Source organism: Rhinolophus sinicus, linkage group LG04 (assembly GCF_036562045.2).
Source record: "Rhinolophus sinicus isolate RSC01 linkage group LG04, ASM3656204v1, whole genome shotgun sequence".
NCBI classification, from domain to species: domain Eukaryota; kingdom Metazoa; phylum Chordata; class Mammalia; order Chiroptera; family Rhinolophidae; genus Rhinolophus; species Rhinolophus sinicus.
The window spans coordinates 93,525,620-93,550,616 of NC_133754.1; the positions used below are offsets into that span (position 1 = coordinate 93,525,620).

General features: G+C 34.3%; 1 protein-coding gene across 7 annotated transcripts in view; it reads right to left on the reverse strand.

Annotated features, from left to right (window-relative positions):
* The window catches only part of NBEA (neurobeachin), a 661,793-nt gene that overhangs the window by 229,270 nt on the left and 407,526 nt on the right, over nt 1-24,997 (reverse strand). For all 7 annotated transcript variants that reach the window (XM_074330026.1, XM_074330024.1, XM_074330023.1 and 4 more), the window contains one exon: nt 9,244-9,368. In XM_074330026.1, coding sequence (XP_074186127.1) covers nt 9,244-9,368 — 125 coding nt within the window. The remainder of the gene's footprint in view (nt 1-9,243; nt 9,369-24,997) is intronic.

The window sequence follows — 24,997 nt, forward strand, 5'->3', positions numbered from 1 at the left end:
GAAAGCAAGTATTTCCATAAATAAAACAGATTTTTCTATTCAAATGGACAGTTTATATTTGTGTTAGTAACACATTTTAAGTAAAAGTCTAAGTAGTTACTGATCAAACTTAATAAATACAGATTAAAAATCTGGACAGTTCAGACATCAAGTTCCTCTTGTCTTAGCTGTGAGTATTTTAGTCTGAATACATTAGATTTAACCTTGGTTCCCAATTCAATTCATTTTTGTTAACAGGGAATATATTGAATAATCCAAAATAGATATTATCTACATTACCATAAAATTAAAATCCAAGATACCAGCTTTAAATTTATAATAAATTTGTTTGAGATTTGTAATCCTTTCCCGAATCAATAATTGATGTTATTTATGGTCCATTTTAGCACATCATATATCACATAAACTTAGAGTACAGCATCCTTTGTGTTTTTACCCATGAGGAACTTGTCTAGACTTGTATGTTTTAAACCAGACTTAATATTATATCTGAAGGTAGGCTGTTGTTTGGAAAGCTCAAGGAAAACATTTCAGTGGTATACTAAACATGTAGAATTAGCAGTATGGGCATTAATTAAGACGGAATGCTCACAGAAGTTATTCTAAGTGGTAAATTCTTATTCAGATTAGTTATGCTTGTAAAAGATTTACAGGACTATAAGAAATAAAAGAAAAAAATGGCTACCTAACATCAACAGTTATTGCTCAGTGGAAAAGGACATCAAGGACACTTGCAAGTAAAAGAATTGGATCAATATTAACGTGATTTTCATTTCATGCTTCCCCAACTCCAGTAAGCTGACAATATACTCTGATTATGTGAACTGCCTCAGAGTAACACAGAAAAGGTTATTAGAGCAAGAGGTGGAAATGGAATGCACTTTTTATATTGACAGGTCTGCTAATAGAGTATACTGATTTTCAAAGACATGCAATGCATTTTTACAATTTGGGTCTGACAGCAAAAACGGAATTTCATTTATTTCTAATTCAAAATATTCATATGTAAGCAATATTTCTTAGAGCAGACCAACAAAGGAGATATTCATAAACAGCATTTTTAAACTGAAAAATGCAATTAAAAAGGTGCAAGAAAATATTATTGAATTTAAGCATGATACTATATAAGTATGAAATGCTAACTTAATAATCTTCTTAATGGAGTGAATGTAGAAAAGTGCATTCTATGCTTTTTAAAGGAAATCTGATAAACCTTATTTTAAGAATATACATGGTAACAAATGTAGAATCTCTACATTTTAGACTGAATTATTACTTGGTAGGGTTTTGATTAGCAATGAAGTTAAGGTGATTTAAAAATATTTTACATAGAATTTCATTACATTAAAAATCACATGATATACTTAACTTGGGGGAAAAATGCTAAAACATATAGAAAATTTGCCTGAGTTTAGAATCCTCTAGATATAAAGAGCAGAGATAATGTATTATTCATCTTTGCCACAGTTTGAGGACATAGCATAGTGTTTGGTCCCTGTGTTAAAGTATGCTTAGAAAGAGACTGGCTGAAATAAATACATCAAAAGGTAAAGACAGCTATCTTTACATGGTTGTATATGAGTGATTTTCCCTTCATCTTTCCACTGTTTTGGCATTTTCTAGATTTTTTACAATGAGCATGTTTCTTTTTAGGAAGGAAGGGAGAAAGGAAGAAAGAAGGGAAGGGAAGGAGGGAGGGAGTGAGGGAAGGGAGGGGATCAAGAACAAAGGAAAGACACCTTGCATCTTGAGTTAAGAGGGGTAGCTGGCAGAGTAACAAACAGAACGGTAGGACAAAAGTTTTGGCAACTCTTGGAATGGAAAAAAAGATGAACCGGACAACTTGAATGAGTGCTGAGAGGGTGGGGTAGACTTCCTCTGGCATGGGTGGCATTAACCTGGGGAATGACACTTTGATTTTCTTTTTTAAAGCCCATCACAAAATTCAATGGGGAAAATTTACTTTACAACTCAGAAATGGAGGTAGGAGTTGTTTTGGTTAGGTAAACTGAGATATATGGAAGGAAGAGCAAATTAACAAAAAAGCTTTTCTTTAACTATAAAAAATGGAATAGCGAAGAGATGGTGATGATATAGGTTATTTTACAGCAATTTAAAAACACCAAAAACATTTAAAAATGCTTTTATAAATGACACAGAATGCACACTAAGTTCATCCGTACTGACGATTTTTATAGATGATAGGCTAGAAGAAGAGTAGGCCAAAATTTATCAGGTAAACTTTAGAGTTGGAAATGTTCAGTAATAATGCTCTTGCAGTTAAGAAAATTACAAGTTTACCTACAGTACAGCAATTTCAAGTTTATACTTACACTGCATAGTACGAGAACGGTATTTAGAATGAGTTTTTCCTCTATCTACCATTTTATTAATTAGCGTGTCATTTAATTTCTATGGTCCCCCAAAAATTCTCTAATGGCTGTATTGCCAAATCCCTTTACAAAATGACTCTAAACAGCCTTTCAGCCTCATCTTTGTACGATCTCCCCGCACTGTCCTCTCTTCTGTCACACAGCACCGTTTTGCATTCCCTGGACACATGACGTGTGGTTCTCCAAAGGGCCACCATCCCAGTTACTGGCTTGGGAAGCTTTCCATTCATCTGTTCAAGTCTACCTAGAATTTATTTTTTCCCTGCTACAGGCAGCACCCTTTACTAAGCTCATATAGCATTTTTAATACACCTTGATGGATATATTTATCATATTGTGTAGTAATTATAAATATTAGGTTGGTGCAAAAGTAATTGCGGGTTTTGCAATTGTTTTTAACCTTTTAAACCGCAATTACTTTTGCACCAACCTAATACAATAGTGTACACGTTATGAAAAATTAGTCTAAAAGAATATACGCAAGATTATGAACAGTTCCATGCCACTCAGCAATAAATCCATTAATATAATTTTGGATTTATATTAATCCAAAATAAATTAATATAATTTATTATTTTAATAAATAAATTAACATCTTTTAATATAGTTCCTTATCTTTAACTGATGTTGATGCTTTAATAATATTATTAATTTTTTATTAATAATTTATTACTTATTTTAATAAATAAGTTAATATCTTTTAATAAATAAAGATAGTTTCTTATCTTTAACTGCTTTTGATGATTTAAGTGGAAATAAATACAGACATAGAAAACAAATTTCAGAATTTGAAAATAACATACTTATAGATTTATTCCACAGAAATCCCATTGTTCAATGCTGCTACTGAAAATGCTGAATGAATGTGGGTAAAATACTGTGTATACACCTTAAAATTAATCAATTATTAATTAAAAATAGCAACTAAGTACATAAAATTATATTAACATGGATGCTTTAAATGCAATAGATGGAAGATATGATTCCTGCCCTCATTTGGTTTTCTTTTTATCTCAGACCATGAAACATCTCAATTCAAAACATATTCTGAAATCTTTACAAAGTGACCTGTTACCAAGCGTAAAATATCGAGGACATTCAAAGGAGTAAGTTAGGCCGTTTTAGGCCTTGCTGCCTTGGTAATTTCTGTTATTACCACTGCCCTTCTCTGCTCAACTGGGAAATTTCTAATCTTCTCTCAAGACAGTTCGTAAGGAATTACTACGAATTCTATGAACTTGACACTAGGCTTAGAGTTAGTCACGGCTCTACTGTGCTCCTTTGTGAACTGCTACCTCCTTCTATAACAACCGCTGATTCTTTGCCCCAGACCAAGAGTTTTTCACCTTGATATCGCTGACACTGTGGGCTGGAGTTCTGTTGCTGCCTTTGTTCTGGTGTCTGCAGTCCTATAAGTCCAAGGTTTCTACCCATTAGATGCCACGACCACATGCTGACCTCCACCCCCACTGAGAAGCACTAAACTGTGTGGCCATAGAAGGTGGAAACTATGTCACACAGTCTCTGAATCCAGCATCTAGCACATGAGTGGTAGGTGAAATATAATCAATAAAAGTTTTTAAATTAATGAAGTTACTTGATCCCTCTGAATCTGTTTAAAGCCTGCAATTTGAAGCTTCAACATAAAAACAGGAGGGCTGTTACAACCTTTATTGATGTGAAAATGCTATAGAAAAATCTGTAAAAGGCATTTTATAACTATTTTTTATATCCCAGCATTTCTAAAATCGGTTTTATTTTAAAAGACTATAAAAATCATTGGATGAAGAGAAGGCCACATTAAAATATGACACTGGCACCAAAACGAGGTGAAAGATGATTCTCTGCTTGTCTTTCTCGTCTTGTCTTTTAAAAAATTTACACCATTAATATTTCAATAAATTATTTTAACCATAATCAGATCATCTATTTCATTCTAGATACCAAGATTCAATTAACAATACACCAACTAAAATGGACTTATCAATGCACAATAATAAGATGTTTTGCTAGGGTCTCTACATAATACAAACAATAGGCTATTGGGTTAAAAAGTCAAATCATCTTTCTCAAATATAACAACTGTGAACTCTTAAAAAACTAAAGTCAGAAAAAAAGAAGTCAGATAATTTGAAGCTGCTTTCTCAACAATTGTATCGCTGCATTCGTATTTCTTTATTGTCAGTGCTTTTCGTATTTCTTGATGACTTTAAGTAGCACGTTGCAGTAGCCATGCATGTACCATCAAAACTAATTTAATTCCAGATTCATTACAGAGCTGCTTTTTATTCAAGGTCAAATCTTGGCGGCTTCACAAGCTCAGATAAATCAGGTGTTAAACAGACACATCTCTGAGGAACCTAAGAATGTTCTCATTTGCAGTTCTCAGCATATCTTATTATTTATTGCCAAAGAAATGACTGATTAACTTTGTCATCTTTGCTCCATGTTTTTTTTCCTCGGGCTGAGGCAACCTGCCCTCTTCTGTGAGCCGGATCAGACCTATTTAAGATGAAGTCTTTGATCACAGCCATGGGGTGGGGGGCTGTGCACTTAGGCTTTGATGAAACATTGCTCCACTGTAATTTTACAGAAGGGAAACGGAGTCCTAAATGATACTTGACAGTCAACAAAGAAAAGCAAACTTATTAAGATTTTGTACTATTCTTTGACAGCATAATCTTTAAGCATCACGGATGTACCAGAAATTCACTAACATAGGTTTTATTTAAACATACAAATAACATACGAAACCCTCCTTTTCCAGTCATTGCCTTATTAGCTAATTTGCCCTGAAGAAAAAAACTTCACAGGTCGTAAGATGAATTTATGAGTTTTAAAATATCTTCCTTATATTCCTTCATGGCTATGGTCTGTAAAATCCTGGTAATGAATTAAATTTGCACTTGTATGAGATTTCACTAGTAGAAAACACCTAAATAACTTATTGAATGCGTACAACATTAGAACATTAAACACCAGGAAAAAGAATTACATGCCTCTAGGTTTTTACTAATCACATTCCAACACCAGAGGCTGAAAATGTATCAAATCACACCAAATCTTTTGCACATGACAACCTCATAAATTATTCAACTCATTAGTATTACTAAGAAGCATGAAAAACTCCATCAGCGTTAAGGGTGTTTTCCAACCGAAAAAGGTCAACCAAAAGTTCTAATAATGAAATGGAAGGGAAAGCTTTTCAAAGTAAATATGAAACAAGATTACTGTTCTTTATGCCTCCTTGAAGATACATCCAATTCTAAGTATGTGTTCAGTTAAAAGAAAGCATTGCTAATATATTTGTTTTGTGTCTCCAAATAAATTGCCTGAAGAGAATGTCAAGAAACCCAAACTATGGCTAATCATATCTGCCCATAACATGAAAATTCAACTATAATCTAATCTAAAATCTCTGAATTTAGGAGAAATCAAGTGATTCAAAACATTTTTATTAAAACATTAAGTCTGCTAATTCAGTTTCACTTATGTTACATTAATATAGGGTCCCCTTCTTGAAACATATTTGTACTACAGGAACAGAGAGACAGACCTGACTAGTTTTCAAATACCAGGGATTGCTTTGATGGTCATGTAAATATTCCCTATTTAAGTAATTTAAGGTTAATTCCCTCAGCTGGTACAACTTGTTTAAAATCCTGAAAACTTTGATCACTGATTCAAATATTTCCAGCCATACTGAAAGTTTTGATACAATATTCTTTTGTTCCTAAAACAATATTTGCCACAATGGAGATGAATATAAAAACAATTTTTTTGAGCAAAAATTACAGCACAGTTTTGGTGCATTTAGTGCTTATCTTTCAAGATAGAATTTACAGGGAAAAGTGAAATATTGTAAATATTTAATCCAGATGAAGGAATAAATTGAATTTCAATTTTTTTCTAGAAGCTCTTTCAGAATTTGTAGGTCTGTACTATAAATATACCCTTTACCTATCTATGTCTACACAAATCAAACACATTCCATCAATTGGGTGTTAGTCAACACAACGCCAGACTTGAAGGTACTCAAACACATTCAAATATTTGATGGCAGGAAGAGTGGCCAGAGCTTTTTTACTTTTATATGAATGTTGTTGCAATATGTGAACACAAAAGCTTTCTTTAAAATATACAAGATATGCTTTCAATTAAGTTTTTCAACATCTATTTGTTTTGGGTGAAGTACTTTATAATAATTACTGACACTTACTTCCTATTTATTCTGAAGAAATACTTTGTATGTAGGTAAGAGGCACGTTCAGAGTTTGGAAGAGGGTACAATACTACATTTTTCTCTTGGCAGTTTCCACTTCCTACTCCCATTTCTATGGACAGATCACTCCAGGAAATACTTTCTACTCATCCTCTTTTCATCCTGCATATTTTACTCCCCACATTCTACTCACTTTCAAAAGTCCATAGAAATGAATAGTGATAAAAGTTGAAGAGGTATGCTCTAGAATTGTTTTGGGATAATTGTTTCACTTCTCTTTTGTCTTCCACAGCACGACCATAACCCTGAGAATGACCACGGAGTAACTGGCCTAAGCACCAGGTAGATTTCCTGAATATATTATGGCATGCTTGTCTTTGTCCTGGATATGAATAAAATGACAATATACCCTTCTTTCCATTTATCAAAGACCCCAACACTCAAGAGGGATAATAGGTTTTGATAATGCTGATGATCCAGTATTTAAAATTTACAAACCACTATGCATTTTAAAATACACTTATACTACATGCAGAGGATAGTTACTATCACCTATATCCTTCCTTTATCTATTTCAAAAATAGAGTTTTTTTTTTTTTAGTTTAGGTTCATTAAAAAATAGTTACTATGATACTAAAATATGAGTTTAAGATAAAAAACTGAAATTTATTTCTGATATGCTTTGACACTTGTTCAGTAATAGAGATAATTTATAAATTAAATGTACAACATAGAGTATCCACGATCATAGAGAACCAAAAGAACTTTTTCTAACAGACCCTTTTTAAAAGCAACCTGTAGAATGCTTAATGTAGTAATACAATGTAGTAGTATATAATTACCTAGGTGCAATTAAAGCTTTGGCAATTCAGTATCACTAATAATATCACACGCTAGCATAACCTTTGTCACAAATTGGTTCTCGATGTTTCTAATTTCAAATGAGATGAATTCAAGATGAATTGGTGAAAAATTCTAAATTGTTGGCTACATGAAATAAAGTTTTAGTAATTCTAAGTTCATTTTATAAAGCATGTCACTTTAAGTAGATAATTCTAAGACTCTCTTCTATAGAGCATAAAAATAGTATCTCATTTTAAGTTCGTGCTAAATCCTTAGGTACTAAAATCCTTAGATGATCTTTTGAGTTCATTAAAGAAATCCCCCATAGTACAGGTCTAGTACAATTTTTTCCTAAATATTCTTTCTTGTAATTACTTTTACTTTATAGAATTACTATCTTAGGTATAATAGTTTTATATGAAATCCTCATGTATTTATTTATTTATTTTTAAAATTTTCAATTACAGTTGACCTTCAGTATATTTTACATTAGTTACATAGTGGTTAGACATTCATATATTTTATGAAGAGATCCTCTCTACTAGTCTAGTACACACTCGGCACTAACTTGTACATAGTTATTTATTTAATTATACTTTCAGCCTTACTTACTAAGTTATATCAATTCACATACTATTTGCACAACAAATTTTAAAAGCTTTGCACATTTTCTTAGAATTAAATATTTTCTCTGTTCGGTATCAAGAACATGGATGGTATTATTATATGTTATTATAAACTGTGGTAAATTTTAAAACAGATGGCTAACTTATTACTTTCAAATGAGTGAAAATTAACATAAAAACACAAATAATTTTAAGAACAAAAGTAATTCCTAACAAAAATATATGGAGAGTATTCATTAATGGTTTTTTCCAAGTGTATATAGTTTATAAAATTATGGTATGATCAATCAAACTTAATTTGTTAGAGCATTTAAAAAGGGTAAATAGTCAAAATACTCCTATGCATACTTGGTAGACAGCAATATAAAGTAGCGGCATTTTATCGAATTATAAAAAATATTCTGTATTTACAATTTATTATACATTTATAAAGGACAGTTTAGGGTACAGTTCTACTATAGTGTAGAGTTGATGATACCTCTAATGTGGGATGTTTTTTTCAGACTTTATTTGCAACCCAACTGGAGGACTGGGGCTTAAATGGGCATATTGTAGCAGGATTTATTTTCTTTTTTTAGACTGAATAAAATAAAATAGGATTAAAATAGAGAATGCCATGTAATGAGATTATTAATAAGACATTTGTTTCAGTAAAATGTACAAGTATGTACATGTATATATGTACATATACAGCATACATGTGTATTATTTATATGTATATTCACACAGCATATATATGTGTGTATACACACACATATACATACAAATTATAGATAAAAATATATAAGTCTGAGGACACAATTACCAACAGTATAAATTTCTTTCACCTTGGGTCTTAGCCACCAAAGTTCAAATGACACTGAAAAAGAAACTGATTTCACTCTTGTTTTAGGCAGTATGAGAAGGACGTTGGGTAATAACCAACTATTTAGAGTCTTTTCATCTCTTAAAAAGAAGTTCAAGGATCTAAAATACATCAAGCGGGGGAAGTTTTGGCTTGATTAAGTGTAGCCTAAATGATGCTGAACCATAAAGCAGAACATAATACTTCTGACTTAAGACATGGAGAATTTTAAACGCCAGCGAAAGAAATGAATTACCAAACAACACAGTCACCTCACATGAGAAGTATTTTTGTGTAAGAGGCATTGGTACTAACCGTACTCTATTGCAGCTTTGAGCAATGCTTCAGCATGAGTGGAGCCAAATGCATTCCGAACAAATCGCCTCCTTCGACGCAGATCGTCTTCCCAGTAATCCAAGCGCCAGAAATCATGCAATTGGCTAAGAATGGGAAAATACAGAAACAAGAATCAATATTACCAACAATGGATAACTGGAAATACATTTTTTCCTATAAAATTAAATATTTCTTTGGTCTCAACGGAAAATTAAAATACTTTTTGAGATATTTATATTTTACACAATTGTGTTTGTATACATGTTTACAAATGAACAAAACTTAAAATAGTAACATCCTCAGATTTTAGGCATTATAACACTCAGCTCTGCTTTCTTTATAATGTTCTCCCTTCTGCTAAAAAAAACCAAAACATTTATCATGGGCATTTAGTAACAAATGCAGCATCAAATTACAAGTATTAATGGCACAGTTTGCATTCTTTTACACTGTTTTTAACAAGGCTTGTAAATCACAGGACAGACCTCACTACAAATAGTTTGCAATTTAATGACCATGGTTTCTTAGTAGACTGAATTAAGAACTATAAAATATTGCCCACTTAGATTTGGTGGTACAATGATTAAAATAATGTGCTGAAATATTCATTGAAATAATTCCCTGCTGCCCACAGCAACCTGAGAAAAGTGCAATTTTATCCATTATTAATAATACTGAATTAGAGCTGCAAAAAATTCCAGTATATGGTAATTGTCTTGGTAAATTATTATTCTAATGCTAACAGAATCCTTGGATGATTTTACGGCTTTCAGCTAATATAAACCATTAACAATCACGGTCATCATTGGGTAACTTGTCTAAACCGTGTTACACTCTAAACCAATATTAAAAATCCATGAGATATGTCAGAAACTACTGTAGTATGCTCACTGCACATCAATGGAACATTCATTAAATATCATTTGCTTTTCAATTTAATTTCAATAAACATTGGTGATAAATACCAATGCTTGAAAAGTCTGTTTTTCTCTATATAGTATTTGGAATAATATACTCAAAAGATAATATTCTAATTTTCCTCAGCAGCACTATTCATAAAATCATATAAAATGCTTTCATTTTTTATTTTGATATTTTATTGTAGGAGAACATTATGTTTGATCGAGGCAGGAACTATGTATGTTTTGCTCATCAGTATATCTCTAGCACAACGGCACATAACTATGTTTTTAATAAATACTTAATGAATTAAAACAAAACAATTTTTTACTTTGAAAATCTACGTATAGTTACTGAGAACTATGATTCACTTTTGAAAAACATTTCAGATTTTATGGCTATATAATTTTGTTTTCTGTAACTTAATTGTAAAAGAACATAATATAAGGGATATATATATATGCATTTATATACACACATATATATAAAGAACATTAAAATTATAAGCATTTGAAGTATACTTTAATATAGTTGTTTTTTTAAACATATTATAATTACTCAATTTTTTACCAAAATAATGATTACCTGATGAATAATGGTTACAAGTAGTGTAATTCTGTTATTAATTTAAAATAGGATGATTTGTATCCTTACAAATACGACTAATCCTAGTGGTTTAAGGAAGACCATGCTAAAATCTTGCTAGGAAGATTTTCCTCAAGTGTATGTTACAATTAAGTAACGAAATTCACCAGAGATAGGATAGACCAGAGATCTAATGTTTTCTCAAATTTCTAACCACAGACATACTTTTCTCTATTTCTTCCATTAAGTACAACTGAAAAATAGAAAGGACATTATATATAAAACAAACATAACAACACTCTGAAAGGTGGAGAACAGAACGCCAACTGGCTAAGGGCTTCAAGGCCTAAAAAGCAACACAATGGTGAGTTCCCTCGGTTATCTTTTCGTCACATATCCTAGACGTGGAGGCGAAGGGACCAGCAACCAGGTGGGCCAATGGGTGCAGACCAAAGGGGAAAAAAGGCCCCCCCAAAAGTCTCTTTCTCTAGCCAAAGGACCAGGAAAGGGCTATTGTAGGAAAACAGAAAACTTTTAGACAACATCTCCTGCACTCTTGCCAAACACTATGAGAAACTGTGATCACCATCCTCCCCGCATTAGCAAAGGATGAATGGGGAGCCTAGATGTAAAGCCTCATGAAGGTGTGATGAGATGCCCTACCATCCTTAGGTGGTGATATCAGAGCACTAAGGAGCCAGGAGTTTCATTTCTGCTGGCTGGTAACCAGTCAATGGAGACCACGTGGAGGGCCTGGATTTCTACCCCATGAAACAGTAATGAGACAGGTTTCCCTCTCTCCACTGGATGTTGTGAAGAGGAGATGAGACAGAGAGACAGAGACAGAGACAGAGACAGACAGAGAGAGAGAGAGAGAGAGAGAGAGATAGAGAGAGAGAGATTCACTACTGACCAACAGCAACGAGGTCACCCCTATGAGTAGACAACATGTGAGGAGCTGGAACTCCCATGCCTACCAAGCAGTAATGAAGAGTCACCCACTCCTTGGATGTCAACGTAAGGGAGTGGGAAACCCAGATTTCTACTTTCACCTGGCAATGAAGAGGGAGCGCTCCCCACTTCTGATGCAGCATGTCAGAGAAAGTCAAATAAAACTGCAGGTTGAAATGAGATAAAAATATTTCAGAAAGTAACAAGAAAATGTCCAGGTTTCAATCTCAAATTACTTATATTAAGGATCTGGAAGATCTGAAATATATTACAAAAAAGATAGTCAATAGACACCAATGCTAAGATGACGGGAATGTTAGAATTTTCTGACAAAGATTTTAAACAAGGCATAATAAAAGAAAATGCTTCAATGAGCATTATGAACATGCTTAAAACAAAAACAAAAAGAAAGCCTCTGCAAAGAAACAAAGTCTTAGAGAAAAACAAAACAAAAACACAACAAAAACTAAACATACCAGAAGATGCAAAGAAGTACCAAATGGAAATGTTACAACTAACACATACAGTAACCAAAATAAAAAGCTCAGCAGATGGCTTCAATAGCAGAGGGGACAGAAAAAAGGATTAGTTAACTGGAAGATAGAGCAATGGAAGTTACAAAATCTCAACAAGAAAGAGAAAATAGACTAAGAAACAAACAAACAAACAAACAAACAAAACGAGTCCTGGACGGAGATGGGAAAGGGAACAGGGCTGAAATAGTACCTGCAGAAATAATGGCTGAATACTTCCCAAATTTGTCAAAAACTAACAAACAAATGATCCCATAAATGTGCTGATTTAAGAAGCAGACTGAAGTCCAAACATAATCAACTGCAAGAAATTCATGCCAAGACACATCATAATTAAACTTCTGAAAACTAAGGATAAAGAAAATCCTAAAAAGCCACCAGAGAAAAATGACATCTCACTTATAGAGGTAAAACAATCACAATGACAGCATATTTGACATTAAAAGCTATGGTGGCCAGAGGAAGTGACAAAGTATATGTTATATGCCAAAAGAAAAGAACTGCCAACCCAGAAACCTACCCCTAGTGAAAATATCCTTCAGGAATAAAGAAGACATGAAGATATTTTCAGTTAAAAAAAAAGGGAAAGTATCTGTTGCATCACAGCTAGTCCAAAAGAATGGCTAAAGGGAGTCCTACTGTAAACATAAGGGAAGAAACAAAAGAAGGAATATTGGAACATCAGGAAGGAAGAAAAAAATACAATAAGCAAAATATGAGTAAATGTAACGATAGGCTTTCCTTTTCTTCTTGAGTTTTCTAAATTACACTTTACTGTTGAAGCAAAAAGTGTAACACTGCCTGATGTGGTTCTGAGTGTGTGTAGAGGTAAAATTAAAACAAATATAAATGTGGGAGGGTAAAAAGGGATGTAACGGAGGAAGATAAATTTTCTATTCTCTACTTGAACTGGTAAAATGAAACCACCTGTAGACTAATAAGTTATGTATATGTAATGTAACAATTAGACCAACCACTGAGAAAGCTATACCAAGAGACATACTAAAAACATTATAGCTGATGAACTATCAGAAGGAGAAACTAAGAAAACAATCCCATTTACAACTGCATCAAAAAGAACACAGGTAGAACCACTTTCTGAAACTTTGTGTTACACTACTTTGTTTTTATGAAAGACTGATGTTAGTATGGTAAGAGCTTTTTTCAAAAAGCTAAAATCCTCTTTCGGTTTTTTTTTTTTTTTTTTTTTTCCAATTACTGAAAACAAGCACTAATGTAGGTCTTTTGTATAAGTGAAGTCATGTAAGGTGATTTTTTGGAAAGCAGGAGATACTCTGCTTTAAGTCATTTTGGCTTAGGAAAGGTTTCATAGAAACACTCTACTATCAGATAGTGGGGTGAAACCTGCAATATATGTAGGAATAAATTTAACCAAGGAGGCAAAAGACCTGTACACTGAAAAGTATAAGACAATGATGAAAGAAATTGAAGACACAAATAAGGATATTCCATGCTCAGCAAATGGAAGAATTGATATTGTTAAAATGTTTATACTACCCCAAGCAATCTACAGATTCAATGCAGTCTCTAGCAAAATTCCAGTGGCATTTTCACAGAAATAGAACAAACAATCCTAACATATGACGGAACCACAAAAATCCTAAATAGCCAAAGCAATGTTGAGAAAGAGAACAAAGCTGGAGGCATCACATTTCCTAATTCCAAACAATATCACAAAGCTATAATAATCAAGATAGTACAGTATCGGCATAAAAACAGACACACAGGTCAATGGAACAGAAAAGAGATTCCAGAAATAAGCCCACACATATATGATCAATTAATTTATGACAAAGAAGCCAAGAATATACAGTTGGGGAAAGGACAGTGTCTTTAATAAAGTGTTGGGAAAACTGGACAGCGACATGCACAAGAAAAAAACTGGACCACTGTCTTACACCATACACAAAAAATAAGTTAAGAATGGATCAAGGACTTGAACATAAGACTTGAAACGATAAAACTCCTAGAAGAAAACCTAGGCAGTAAGCTCCTTAACATTGGTCTTATTATCATTTTTTGGATTTGACACCAAAGCAAAGGCAACAATAAAAGCAAATATAAACAAGTAGGACTACATCAAACAAAAAATTTCTGCACAGCAAAGGAAACCATCTACAAAATGAAGCGGCAACTGACAAAATGGGAGAAAATATTTGCAAATCATATACTTGATAAGACATTAACATCCAAAATATATTTATAAAGAAAACTCATACAACTCAATAACAAACAACCCGATTAAAAAATGATCAGACTCTCTGAACAGAAGACATATAGATGGCCAACAGGTACATGAAATGGTGCTCAACATCACTAATATCAGAGAAATACAAATGAAAACCACAATGAGATACCACCTCACACCAATTATAATGGTTATTATAAAAAAGACAGGAAATAACAAGTATTGGCGAGGATGTGGAGAAAAGGGAACACTGTACACTGTTGGTGGGATTGCTAATTGGTGCAGCCACTATGGAAAACAGTATGGAGATTCCTCAAAAAATGACAAATAGATCTACTTTATGATCCAGCAATTCCACTTCTGAGTATTTACATGAAGAAAAGAAAAAAACTAACTCAAAAAAATAAATGTACCTCTGTGTTCAGCAGCATTATTTATAATAGCTAATCCTTGGAAGCAACCTAAGTGTTCATCAAGGGTGAATGGATAAAGAAGACAGATACACACCTCCCCCCGACACACACAAACACAAATGGAATACTATTCAACCTCAAAAAAGGATGTCTTGCCCTTTGTGACAACATGGATGGACCTTGAGGGCATTACGCTAAGCATAAGTCAGAGAAAGACAAATATTGTATGATTTCGTTATATGTGAAATCTAAAACAAACCAATGCCCCCCATCCCCACATGGGGGGGGGGAGCAAAAAAACAGAAATCATAGATACAGAGAACAGATTGTTGGTTCCCGGAGGTGGGAGGTGGGAGCTGGGAGAGATGGGTGTAGGGGGTCAAAAAGCACAATTTCCAGTTACAAAATAAATAAGCCATGGGGATGTAATACACAGCATGGTGACTCTAGTTAATAACACTGTACTGTATATTTGTAAGTTGCTAAGAGAGTAAATCTTAAAAGTTCACATTACAAGAAAAAATATTTTTTAATAATGTGTGGGGATGGATGTTAACTAGACTTATTGTGATCATTTTGCAATATACAGAAATAGTGAATCAATATACTGTACATCTGAAGCTAATATAATGCTATGTGTCAATCATCCCTTAATAAATAAATAAATAAATAAATAAATAAATAAATACAATAATTTACAAAAATGTTATTTAGCATTTAATTCTGATTTCAGGAGAATAATTTTGATTGTTTTTTGACTCATGAAAAGTAACTTATTAAAATTATGCATTTGCTAGAAGTTTCTGTTGGTATTATCCCCTTTATTATTTTTAAAATTTCTTTTAAGCAACAGACTCTTGTTTTGCTCTGCTACAGAAAACTGCAATTTGTTGTGAAGTCTGCAATATACCTTATTCCAGTCTCTTCTTTGTGCAACTGTCCTAGAAATTATGCTACGTTATGCATCTCCATTTAATTCTGCAGTAGTATGCATCCATTATAGGTATAAAAATATGTGCAATTTATTTTTTCAAACTAGAAGAATGACAATTATAATGAAAGTAACAATAAGTATTTCAGTGTAATTACCAACTAAGGTTTACAAAAATATCACTTTAACTCCCAATGTCTTTATAAAATTCTCAAATGAACACATTACAATGCTAAAACAAAACAAAACAAAAAATCACAATGGCTAAAACAAAATGGAATTCTAAAACATGTCCAAATAAATCACAGGAAGGCAGGAAAAAAGCAAAACAGAAACAACAACAAAAAAATGTAGAACAAACAGAAAAGAAATAATGCTTTGGAAACAATGCTTTCTATAAGAAATCCACTTCAAGTATAACAACATAGGTAGGTTGAAAGTCGAAGGATAAAATAAATATATCATTCAAAAATTAAAAGAAAGCAGGAGTTGCTATAATAATCTCAGATAAACATATACTTTAGAGAAAATAAATTACTAGAGACAAAGAAAGACCTTACCTAATGATAGAAGGGTCAATCTATCAAGAAGACACCAATCCCAAATGTGTCTGAACCAAACAACAGAGTTGCAGAATACAAGCTGTGACCAAACCATACAGTGAATGTTTTTTTTTTTTAAATTATTACAGTAAGAGACAAATTGATATTAACCCCCCTCAAAATACTCTCCTCTCACTTTAAACACACGTATCCCATCATTCTTGCCACTTTCTGAAGCAGTTCTGGAGCCCTCTTTCCTGAATGTCTTTAGTTGTGCTGTCATGGCTGCCTCTGTGTCCTGAATCATTTTGACTTTGGGAAAGAGCCACTGCCAGATCCAGTGAATAGAATGGACATAATGTTGACAGAAATTGCTGTACCGGAAACAATGTGTGACATGGAGTCTTTCCGTTGTGATCACAAAATACGCTGAATGCTGCTGCTGAGTGCCATCTAATGGGAAGGCAGGGATCTTCAATACAGGAAGCGACGCATCGAACCTCAGTAACAGTGTGTGACAAGTTTCACCTTGTTCGGTGCAGTCAGTTGGGTGTGAACTATGGTTGAGAGAAGGTGTGTTTTAAAGTGTGCCATAAATCATCCTTCATCATGATAACGCTCCGTGTCACACATTGCTTCTGATACAGCAATTTCTGTCAAATAAAAACATTACAGTGTCCTCATCCACCTTATTCACCGGATCTGGCAACGTGCAACTTCTGGCTCTTCCCCAAAGTCAAAATGATTCAGGACATGGAGGCAGCCATGACAACACAACTAAAGACACTCAGGAAAGAGGACTTCCAGAACTGCTTCAGAAAGTGGCAAGCATGATGGGGTGTGTTCGAAGCAAGGAGGAGTCTTTTGAAGCGGACTAATGGCAATGTGTCTTTTGTTGTAATATATTTTGTTTGATTTAAACATTCACCATATTGTCTGATCACACGTCCTATGTGGTATTTACTCAGCAGTAATCCAAGGATGATTTTTGTGGGCCCACAGCTCCTGAAATGGTGTGCAAATGTTATGGGCTATGTACATAAGAATTCTGGGGGAGAGAGCCACAATTTTAATAATTTTTTTCTCAAGACAGTTTCAGATCCACACATATTTAGAAGTATGGGTAGAAAGAATACAAATAATCATCTCACTGCATCCCTAGTTTTTCTGGTGGGTTGTACTATTTACCAGCAAGTCAGGATTTATTAGAGGGACTTCCGTAGCCAGGACGATATGGCTACAGAAGGCTGATGTTCCAATGCCATTGTACTTGGCATCTGTGCCAGGTTACCAATCTAGGAAATCATTACTGTTTTGTCTTCAAACTGTGTCCTTCTCCTTCCTTCAATGTTTCCATTCAAAAAGGCATTTGCTGAGCACTTGTCCTATGTAGACGATGTTCTTGACGCTGCAGATATATTCGAGCAGCATAACGACAGCATGCATTCCCTTTCCTTTTATCCTCAGTCACATGTGCTTCACTGTTTTACAACTGAAATTCACCAATATACAAGTCTACAAACTCTTTAACTAAACTGGCCCTCTATCACTCCTATTGAACACTTCAGCATAAAATATACTCTGCCAGATTCTTCTGCACCCTGTGAGACACTGCAGAAAAACAACAACAACACAGACTACTATAGTAAGTTTTACAGAGTAACTGTAGATGTGTTTGTTGTTAATAATTTATAAGCATGATCAAAAAACTAACTCTGACATACTTATTTAGGTCAGAATATTCTGACTGCTCAGAGAGTTTCCTTTAATATCCTAAGTTAGGTTTCCAAGCACTTCTTTTCATGAAGCAGGGCTAACTTTGATTTTCTGTACTTGGAGAGCCAACAGGTAAGCAAATATATGGACCACTGGGCTGTCATCTGCATAGCTGTACAGGTAGTACAGAAATCAGAAATCACTGAAGTTCTGCTGGGCTTTGCTAGTTTATAGCTGTTTTAATCTCGTGACACCTCTGATAAGGGTTGAATGTGATAATGTGTTATCGATCTATCTACCATCTATCTATCTATCTACCATCTATCTATCTATCTATCTATCTATCTATCTATCTATCTATCTATCTATCATCTAGTGTTTATAGCTTTGTTTTTGTTTTTCATAACTGAATTATGGAAACATTGAGATCATATGTATGTTTTGTTCCTAAGTGTGGTATTACAAGTACAGTGCATAATTGCTGGTAAAAAAAAGTAGGCAAACAGCTAGTAATTAATAAAGAGAAGATTCCCAGTTAAGTTTAATCATGATACACTTACTATTATTATAATGTTCATTAAATGGAGTTTGATACTATTTTAGCATAAGCAGAGTTCAGGAAATCATAATTTTTCTCTACAAAATTATTGGTAATTACATTTTAGGTTTATGAGAATGTGCTCAATCTTCTTAAAAGAAGTGCCCCTTCCTCTCTCAGGAATGGATCACCTTCATAAGTTGGGGGAAAAACTGACTTTACCTGGTTAAAGCCTAAATGAACTGTTACATGGTTATTACGTTTTGGTAACAAAAACTATCCAATGGAACACAGAAAACAGTAAAAGGAACCAAGAAATATTTTGCTAAAGGCAGACATAAAATACAGTGAGAAATTAAATATCTACTTGGCTAAAGAACTGGTGGTAATCACAGAGGTCAGGATTTCTGTGCAAGACTTCTAATCCTACCAACAGTGAACAAAAACACAAATACTAACTGACAGACTAACAGTTAAAAACTTATCTCCCCTCCGCTGGACACACTGTACATTGCACTTTTCTTTTTTGAGTGTGAAATTAGGCATGCCTATGTAACTTCCCCCAGCCAACAGAATGTGAGCAGAAGTGAGTCACTTCCAGACAAAAGTTGTAAGAGCCAATGAACAATCTGCCACATTCCCCTCGCTCCATAGGAATTAAGAAAATATGTCTTGATGTGGAGTTTCCAGCATTTTGCATCCCTGAGTGATTTCACTGAGCAGGGAACTTCCCTGCAGACCCCTGTTGGACATGTATATGAGTGAGAAATACATTTTTCATATATTCAATACCTGAGATTTGGAGGTTGTATGTCAATTGTATTATCATCTAACCCAAGAATTAAGTTCCTAAAATAATAATACTTGTGGACTGGCCAATATTAACTGAGAGCTTATTGTGCTACACGTACTTTCTAAGCATGTAGTAACTGGTTCATTCTTCATAAATTCCCTATGAGATTAATACTGCAATTAACCCATTTTACACATGAAGAAATGGAGGCAGAGAGGCCAAGCAATCTGACTATGATTAAGCAGGGTAAGTATTTGTCCTCAGGTAGTCTGATTTCCTAGCTCCTGCTATATTTCCTCCATCTGCAAAGCAACCAAGAAAATGGACTATCTTAAGGATATTACATTGAAAGCACCAACACAGCTGTTTGCTGCTTCTCCATAACCAGAACTAATTACTCCAAATGAAAAAAACTATGAGTATGGAGGTCCGTGTCTTAGGGAGATAGAAACTGGTGGTCTGGGGTTGAACAGTGAGGGGATCCATGTTTGTCTTGCTGCTATTGCTCAGGACTATGTTTCTGTAAGTTTCCTATTAAAACACTTTAAATTGACAAACTGGACTTATCTGCATCATTTTGGCCTTTTAGCTCCTTTGGCATTTGGGGGCCACTTTGCAAACATGGCTCCCAAAACAATTATTGTGTAAGTGTTAAGGAAAGAGGAAAAAAATACAGTAATACAATGGCAGGACGAACTTACTGCATAGGTGAACATACAAGGACACAGATGTGAGTATGCTAATGACACACGATTACAAAACATGCTGACAAAACAAATTCTGTATTTATTGACACACTTAGATCTCCTCCATAAGAAAAATCAGCAGCCTTTTATTAACCTGTCTTGTGTCCTATTCAGTCAATTCCTAGTGCATTACCGGGGGTGCCAAAAATATGTATACACATGACTTGTATTCATCTTTTGTTATTGGTGTATATTGAGTATTACTATTTTAATACAGTTTTTCCTTTCTTAAAATGTGTATACATTTTTTTGCACCCTCTGTATAGTACCCCAATGCTCTCTGTATGTGTTTCTCTCTCTCTCTCTGTACTCTTATCCATGTTATAGCTACATGTATACATTTGACATTTTAAACCATTAATACTGTTCTGACTCTTTCCTACATACTACTGTGCTCCTCTTCCAAGGTCTTCTTTCTCTGACTTTCTAATATTCTCTCTAGCCTGAGGCTGTGTGTAATATCTGGTCATTTAAATTACAAATGGATTGGGGAAGCTCTGAGAAGTGCATCCTTCCTTCCTGTCTTTGAAAAGTGTATTCTCAATTTCTGACATGGTAAGGTCACAGTTCACAAAGTCAAATCCTAGTCCTCAGTCAAGTGTTTTGTAAGCCAGCCTTGTTTTCTCTCTCGCTCCACGTGATTACTGAAGCTGTACGGTAAGACAGGATTCCATAATCAGGATTCCAAATACAGCACTGGGGGTGCACCCCAACTCTTTGGCTCTATCATTTGTTCTCATGCATATGAGTGGTGAGAAGTCACTATTAATGATGATTTTTTTTTTTTTAAGTTTTTTTTTTTTTTTTTTTTTTTTAACAGGACTTTATTGGGGAACAATGGTCAAATTGTTGTCCTTTCAATCTTAGTTGTGGAGGGTTCTGTTCAGCTTCAAGTTGTTGTTCTTTCAGTCTTAGTTGTGGAGGGCGCAGCTCAGCTCCAGGTCCAGTTGCCGTTGCTAGTTGCAGGGGGCACAGCCCACCATCCCTTGCGGGAGTCGAACCAGCAACCTTGTGGTTGAGAGGACGCACTCCAACCAACTGAGCCATCCGGGAGCTCAGCGGCAGCTCAGCTCAAGGTGCCGTGTTCAATTTTAGTTGCAGGGGGCGCTGCCCACCATCCCTTGCGGGACTCGAGGAATTGAACTGGCAACCTTGTGGTTGAGAGCCCATGCTCCAACCAACAACTGAGCCATCCGGGAGGCAGCTCAGCTCAAGGTGCCGTGTTCAATCTTAGTTGCAGGGGGCAGAGCCCACCATCCCTTGCGGGACTCGAGGAATTGAACTGGCAACCTTGTGGTTGAGAGCTCACTGGCCCATGTGGGAATCGAACCGGCAGCCTTCGGAGTTAGGAGCACGGAGCTCTAACCGCCTGAGCCACCGGGCCGGCCCTTAATGATGATTTTTGCTAAACTTTCTGAAACATTTTGGATTCACAGGAGAGGGAAATAGTGATTGATGAATGTATATGAACTGAACAAGCTTCCCAATTAACTATAATGAAGCTTTAGAGGAAAAAAAAAAAAGTGACTATTATTAGTGTAGGTTAGCTTGCACAAGATATACTTAATGATGAGAAAGTTTTGTTAGCAACCAAATCAAACACCTGGACATGAAAAAAAAAAATGTGGGTAGAAAAATATACTTTTTGTCTAAAATTGTTTCCAATGTGGGTTTCTTATTTTGACCCCACTTACCATCTGACTGTTTGCTTATGTTGCTACTCACTGTTGACTACCTGTTTGTATTTCTGTCCTCCTCCCCTGCATTATTTACAATCAACCCACTGTACTTTGTATCACTTTTGCTCTTAATTTACATTTTTATTAGAAAGAGGAAAAGGTAGTATTATTTGGTTAAAGTATGATAATATAATCTTAGTCTCATAACATGAAAATCTTTTGGCATAAAATATACTAAAATAGAAAACTAGTTTATTCACAGTGAACTTTGAAAAACCATGTTAATGTTATACATTGATTTTAAAGAGGGGTATACTTATACTGTACCTTTGAAGGCAGATGCGTGCCCATTTGATAAAGGGCAGAGAAAATCATTCAAGAAAAATATCTTCTCTTTCTGTCCTTAAAATAATCACGTCAGAGGGCTTATATTACTTTATTCTGAATGTTGTAAAAAGAAAAGTCTCCTGATAGATATCAGATGTTTTTATTCTTTAATTTGTTTTTATTTTATTTTACTGTCTTCAGGGAAAGCAGTTTTCTGAGGACAAAAAATATCCATGTGCCTCTTGGGTTCACCACTACTCTCTATGATCTGGTTTCTGCTATTGTGAGAAATAAAGTGGTTTTACAGTCTTTAACAGATAATTTTCAATGTGAAAATGACAGATGAGAAAAATAAGCCCATAAGCATCTGGTTAGGTCCTGTATGTTACTGCAAGACACAAGAGCAGTGATTTTAAGTGTGGTCCAGGAAACTGGGCTCAATTCTCACAAAATATTTATTTACTATGTTTGTAAATTCTGAACAGGAGTGAAGTGTCCAGACAGAATGGTAGATTTGGTTCGTGAGCCTCCCTTAATTTGTAGGAAAGAGGAAGAGCCATCCTACTAGGGCACTGCCAGGTCATTACCCGTACTGGTTTTTCTTAAAGAAGTCACCAGGTATGAACCTCCATAAGAGATATAGTGGGAGAGAACAGGAATATTTTAATGGTGAAACCATTTAAGGGACAATTTCGTATACTTTTTCACTTTATTAACATTTGCAAAAAAGTGTGGCTCCAATATTATGACCAATTAAACAAGGTAGGGCTGAAGAGTAGAGAAGAGAAAGTTTCCAAAAAGTAAAAAACAACTTTATTCAATGAGCTCTCTGTTACCATATGATACGTAAATGCTGAATTGCATTTTCACTTATTGTCGTTGCACCCTTAATCAACTATTTTCCTTGCTTAACCTTTCTTTTATTTAAGAAAAAATGCCAATTGCGTACAAAGCTTTTTAGAACTTAGTTTTTTTGTTGTTTTTCTTTTCGTCTTCTTTTTTCCCCCTACTTCCAGCAGTGCTAGGCTCTCCATTTAAAGCAATTTTAGGGAATAAATAATTACTTTAATCTTAATTAAGAAAATTATAAAAATTCATTGTGAAACATCTAATTCTACATAGTAATTATCCCATTTGAAGGAAGTAGACTATTCTTTCATCCTAATAATTACTGTTGTAGTGAATAGGCTTAAATATCTTTAGAAATAATTAAAAATTCTTCCCCACAAGACTTTAGAACTGGTTATATAAGAAATCACACAGAAAAGGATTTACTTAACTTTGAGGAAAATCCTTACGCTAAACTGTACAACTTTCAATTATCTTTAAAATTACTTATATCACTATAAAATGTTTCTTAAATCCCATATTTTATATAAAAGTTGTCTTAGTTATATAATATTTACAAGCCTTGTATTATTTAAAATTATTAAGTGTATGATTTTCACTATTACATTATGTAAATCTCAATTCCTTCATTTAGAAAATGGGGATTATAGAATTATCTTAAGGAATGCATGTAAAGTGTTCAGCCCAGTGTATGGTACATAGTAAGCAGCAGTCACAAGAGGCAGACGGTTAAAAATAGGTTCAAATCCCAGCCCTGCCACTCCCTAGGTCAATGACAAGTTGTCTGAGTATTAGTTATCTATATGGAAGTGATAGTTTCTATAGATGCTCTTGGTCCAGTGCTTTCTACAAGTCCACTAATAAAAAGTAATTATATCGGCTGTTTTACAAACTAAAGTGTATATAGTTTTGCATTTCTATCAAACTAAATCAGTAAGTTTTTCAGAAACTCAGACATGCTTTTTAAAGGTCTAACATTTTTTAATGCAACTCTCCCTCTCCCTCTCCCTCTTCCTCTCCTCTATATACGTAGATCCAAAAATGTACATACATTTTAAGAAAGGAATACTACTAAAATTGTAATACTCAATATATGCCGACAACAAAAGGTGAATACAAGTCACGTTTGACTTCTGTAATTACAAGAGGTGCTCAAAGTGGTTACCATCAGTGTCCAGATGCTTCTGATTATGGCGAACTACTGCTTGAGCAACGTTGACCAAAGTGTACACTTGTATACATTTTTTTGGCTCCCCCGGTACACACACACACACACACACACACAGAAGAAAATCTTTTATCCTGCTTTGCAGAGTCCACAGAGTTACCTTCTTTCCAATTTCATCACTACTTTTGCATTATTTTAGAATCCCTCCTCCCTCTATGTCTTATAACGTGGTGTTCATTCCTACTTTCATGCTATCCCTCTCATTAAAATGTTCACATGCCCATCCAATTAGCAATTATTTGTGTACTATTCTTTGCTACATTTCTATGTCTATTTTGTAGTCATGCCATTCTTCTCTCTAAAATACCCTTGCTCATAAATTTGACAATTAAATATCTTACTGTACTTTGGTGGATCTAAACTTTTCATTTAATACATCATGCATTTACACCTTGACTCTCTTACTTAACTGTAAACAAGATATCAGATATTTGTCTTACAGTGTTTACAAATAATAGGCACGCAGTATTTTTTCATTTGATTGTTCTCGCATGGTGTTTCCATGTAATGAAATTAGATACAATGTTTAAAACAAAATTATGTTAGAAACAACTCCTGTAAGACAGAGCAAAGCTACTAATTACTAAACATGCTTATGTCATTTTACCAAAGCCATATACACCCTGTTCGACTTTTCCATTAATACACACTAAATGGGGTGGAAGTAGTTACCAAACTTCTGATAATGGAACTGAAAGTTATTACTTTCTTAGTAGCTTATCATCCCTTTGTAGGAGAGAATGATTTTTCAGTAACATATTTGACTCCAATAGAAAAATACAACATAGTAAAT